This window comes from Nicotiana attenuata, unplaced genomic scaffold (assembly GCF_001879085.1).
Source record: "Nicotiana attenuata strain UT unplaced genomic scaffold, NIATTr2, whole genome shotgun sequence".
Taxonomy (NCBI): Eukaryota; Viridiplantae; Streptophyta; class Magnoliopsida; order Solanales; family Solanaceae; genus Nicotiana; species Nicotiana attenuata.
In genome coordinates this window covers 61,902-66,350 of record NW_017671963.1, presented here as the reverse complement: position 1 = coordinate 66,350, position 4,449 = coordinate 61,902, and the positions used below count along the sequence as shown (strand labels likewise).

General features: G+C 36.8%; 1 protein-coding gene across 2 annotated transcripts; it reads left to right on the top strand.

The window, feature by feature from the left end:
- The first annotated feature begins 241 nt into the window (after positions 1 to 241).
- Positions 242 to 3,823, top strand: LOC109211078 (pto-interacting protein 1-like). Of its 2 annotated transcripts, XM_019374579.1 has the most exons (6): positions 242 to 976; positions 1,448 to 1,705; positions 1,800 to 1,972; positions 2,340 to 2,419; positions 2,533 to 2,680; positions 3,118 to 3,823. In XM_019374579.1, the coding sequence occupies exons 1-6, from the start codon at positions 400 to 402 to the stop codon at positions 3,451 to 3,453; spliced, it is 1,572 nt and encodes a 523-aa protein (XP_019230124.1). In that variant the 5' UTR covers positions 242 to 399; the 3' UTR covers positions 3,454 to 3,823. The 2 variants fall into 2 exon arrangements, with proteins under 2 accessions (XP_019230124.1, XP_019230125.1); XM_019374580.1 differs by lacking the exon at positions 1,448 to 1,705.
- The last annotated feature ends 626 nt before the right edge of the window (positions 3,824 to 4,449 follow it).

Below are 4,449 nucleotides of genomic sequence, written 5' to 3'. Positions count from 1 at the left end.
TATTTTTTCCATAATCCTTTTTGAGTTCTATACATTTAGTGTAATTTTATTTTATACAATCACATGAAAAGATATTTTAAATAACTTTTAGAATATTATTTTAGAAAAAAATCGATAGGTGGACTACTTTTTAAATAAGCTCAAGTAGTCGCCTAAATATTAAGACAAACAACTTAGTATAACAAACCAAATTAAATATTTGAATCATTTTAATTATAAATTCCCCCTCGTTGTCCAAGACAAGACTCTCTTCTGTCTTTCTCTATCCAGGGATTAATTCTCTCCTCCCCTTCAAGCAAAGTTGTTCCCTCTCTCTCTACACCTTTTCTTTATTCTTTCTTTCTGTTGGTTTCTGGGTTTCCGTGTAGCTTTTTGAGATCCACTTCCACTTCACCAAAAATGGGGTATTCCCCAAGTAGTTGTACTGACTCTTTGGAGGAGCGTCTTCACACTTCCAAGACTCAAACTTTAGCCATTAAAACTAATCACTATGAGCTAAAGATTAAATCTTTAATCTACAAAATGATTTGGGATTTGGGATTAGCCTGTATTATCCCACCTCGTAGACGTCGAAATTCTGTAATCAAGAATCAGTTCAAAAATGAAGATAATGAAAATGGCAAGAATTTGGAGCATAACAAAGCTTGGTTACTTGCAGAGGCAGGAGGGTGTGGTGGTCCAGAGTTAATTAATGCGGACCCACATTCAGTTCACTCTTCTTTTAGGTTCAATTTATGTACTCAAGTTGAGCTTGATGAGTCAATGAAGTTGGAAAATAGATGTTCTTCTTCTTCTGCTACTACTACCGTGTTAATGGTGAATTTGGATAATGGGTTTACTGATCCTAATAAGTCTGATCAAGAGCTGAAATTTAGGAAAGTTGAGTCTTTAGAGAGGAATATTTCTCCTGTGGTTCATTCCTTGATTAGGTTCAGCTTTAATGAGATTGCTTCTGCTACTAGAAATTTTTCTAAAGGTATATTCAATTTCTTGCCCGTTCTCTTTTTTTCTTTTTTGATCACGGTGGTGCCAGTTTACACGTATCTCGACTATTTTGCTTAATATATGCTACCTCCCACCAGCACAACTAATCGGCAAAGGCGGATCCAGACTTTGAAGTTTATGGGTTCCTATAACGATTTCACATTATCAATTGGGTTTACAATAAAATATTTATAGATATTTAATGAATATTTTAATACATATACAAGGACCGTGCAAAAGTTACTGGGTTCCCGGGAACCCGCACGCTACCCTCTAGATCCGCCACTGCTAATCGGCAACTCCGTCCATCAAAGCATGGGAAGAAATCACCTAGCGTTTTTTGCTATCTTCTCGGCCTTTTCTCTTTTCATGTATTTCAATTTATGTTTCTGGAAATAGGTTTCAATTTCTAGGCTTTTATTTTCCTTGATGTGTTTTGATTTATATTTCTTGAATTGGGTAGGAAGAGTTTTGGGAAGAGGAGCATTGAGCTATGTATTTAGAGGAAGAGTGGGATTTTTGAGGACAACAGTGGCAATTAAGAGGTTAGATATGGAGGATAAGGAATCTCCAAAAGCATTTTGTAGGGAATTGATGATTGCTAGTTCTCTTCATAACCAATACATTGTTCCTCTTATGGGTTTTTGCATTGATCCAGAGGAGGGTTTATTTTTGGTGTACAAGTATGTATCTGGTGGAAGTTTAGAGCGGTATTTGCATGGTAAATAGTCTTTGCTTTCCTTTTTTTCTTTAGTGGAATGATTTTTAGTTTGACTTTACAGTATTTCAGTGGGCTTAAATTTATTCATTTACAGGGAAGAAGAGGGGAGTTAAAGGTGGTCCATCACTTACATGGTCTGCTAGGTATAAGGTGGCTGTAGGGATTGCAGAATCAATTGGGTATTTGCATAATGGGACTGAGAGATGTGTTGTTCACAGGGATATCAAGCCCTCAAACATTCTTCTTTCTTCCAAGAAAACTCCCAAGGTAATGAAAAGGATATCATTTCATTTAGAAAGCTCATTTAGGTAATTGTCCATTTTGATGGATATATTAGCCTATAGTAATTCTTTTCATAAGGGTGGTGTCCGGCCCATCTTGTGTATCCTCGACTATTCCATCGGATAACTACTACCTTCCACCAACACATTAGTGGGTAACTCTATCTGCCAAGGCTTAGACGAATGGGAAGAAGTTACTTATGGTTTGTTTTATCTCTATTGGGATTTCAAGTCCGGTCCGCTGTAGTTCTACTCCACTTCATTGAACGTTAGGCCACACTCTTGCATCCTAGCCAACAGTAGGTTTTTCTGGTCGATTGTGCTATAATTTAATTGTTGCTTGGTCTATGCAGTTGTGTGACTTTGGCTTAGCTACATGGACTCCTGCACCTTCAGTACATTTCCTTTGTAAAACTGTAAAAGGAACATTTGGGTAAGATTTCCACTAGGAAAACTCTTTAGCATAACAATGACTAAGATCCTGATGTAGCTTAAAAATACAAATATTTCCTACATTTTAACAGGTTTTTGAAACTACATTTCCAGGTACTTAGCCCCAGAGTATTTTCAGCATGGTAAAGTGTCTGATAAGACCGACGTTTATGCTTTTGGAGTTGTCCTGTTGGAGCTATTAACGGGACGGAAGCCAATTGAAGCGAAAAGAGGGCCAGGAGAAGAAAACTTGGTTTTGTGGGTAGGTGGTTGCCTAGATATTTCCCTAATGTTTGTCTTCAATTTTTCCTCATTTTGATTTCTAAGTCAGTCTCTCACTCTATAAAGTTATATACTACTGTCACTGGCAACTATTAATGCAGACTGAGTTTGTCCAAACTCTGTTTCTTTCAAAATTGCTGATCCTAAATTGCTCGGAAAGGTTTCGAAATAGCATGTGATCTGTAGATGGTCTTTTCACTTAATTACTTCCATTTACCTGTTCTTGCACAAGTCATGAGTCTGCATCTGAAGCTGTTGTATCATCTAACTGAGTAACTGACACTGAAATTTGTCGCAAAATTTGGAAAGTTTTGGCGTTTCGCAATCCTTCTATTTGACTTCCCTTCAAAATTTAGAAGATGTGGCATTACCAGCTTTCTATGCAGATCTTTAAATTGTGATGTTTCTCCTATTCAGGCAAAGCCACTATTGCAGCAAGATGTTCTTGAAAAATTTCTTGATCCAAGATTTAAATTCCCTCGAAAGAATGTACACCAAATATCTCGGATGGTTCAAGCAGCAACTGCATGTATACACAGTGAAGAATCTCGAAGGCCCAATATTGATGAGATCATCGACATATTGAGAGGCAGAGAGCCTGATTCCTTCACTAAGAGGAAGACCATTTTACCAAGTAACAGCTATGTGATTGACCCCCAATTGCAGCAGACGAGAAACGAAATGAAGAGTCATTTAGCCTTGGCGATGCTAGGAGTTGCAGATTTTGAGGATGATGACCTTTATTTTTGTTGAAACAAAAAGTCGAATGTGAAGTTTTTATCCTTGTTTGCCATTGCCCCATTCAACTTGAAAGGGAGGAGAATTATAGTGTGACAACTGAAAAACTCTTTAACTTGTAGATAAAAGTGACGGCCTGATCGATGAATTCTGTGTTTGTACATACTGATTTCTTGTCCCCAACTCTAAGGAAAAACTAAGGCAGTTTCTGTTTTACAAGATAAGAAAGTTGCAACATTGTTTCTTCATTGCAAGTTAGTCTTTCCCTTTGACATTCTAAGTGCCATGTATTTTAGCTATAATCAGCCAACTTTAGATATGTAATTATGTATTTTACTACTTGGTGAATAGAAGAGTACATAGGTGGGCACTTTTTACCATTTCCTTTCAGATTCTTTCTTCTTTTTTTATCTGCTTCCACTACTTGTTACCTTATCTTCACTGTTCCTTGAGCTGAGGGTCTATTGGAAACAGTCTCTCTATCTCTATAAGGTAGGGGTAAGGTCTGCGTACACATTACCCTTCCCAGACCCCATTCATGGGATTACACTGTGTTCGTTGTCGTTGTTGTTGTTGTTTTTTTATCTGCTTCCAATTATAAATACATTATTCCATTTAAACAAGCTCCTTTTCTCATCTTCAAGAAAACTTTGTCCTTTTTTCAAAACCGTTCATCCTAAAGATACAGGCATAGGCGAAACCAGAATTTTAAATTTATGGGTTCTGAATTTGTCATAGATCCTATAGCTCGTCTTAATTACTGGATACATAATTTTATATATATATATATATATATAATAAACTTTCAAGTATAAATACAATGTTTAAACAAAAGTGATTGGATTCACCCGAACCCGTACACTATGCGGTGCCTCCGCCTCTGGATATAGGAGTAGTATCCACAATCTCTTGAACTTTAGAGTTAAACATACATTTTAGAACACACTTTTTCAATTCGGAAGTCACGTCTAAATTTTATAGGAGTATTTGTATTTGGGGTGGGGAGGGGGG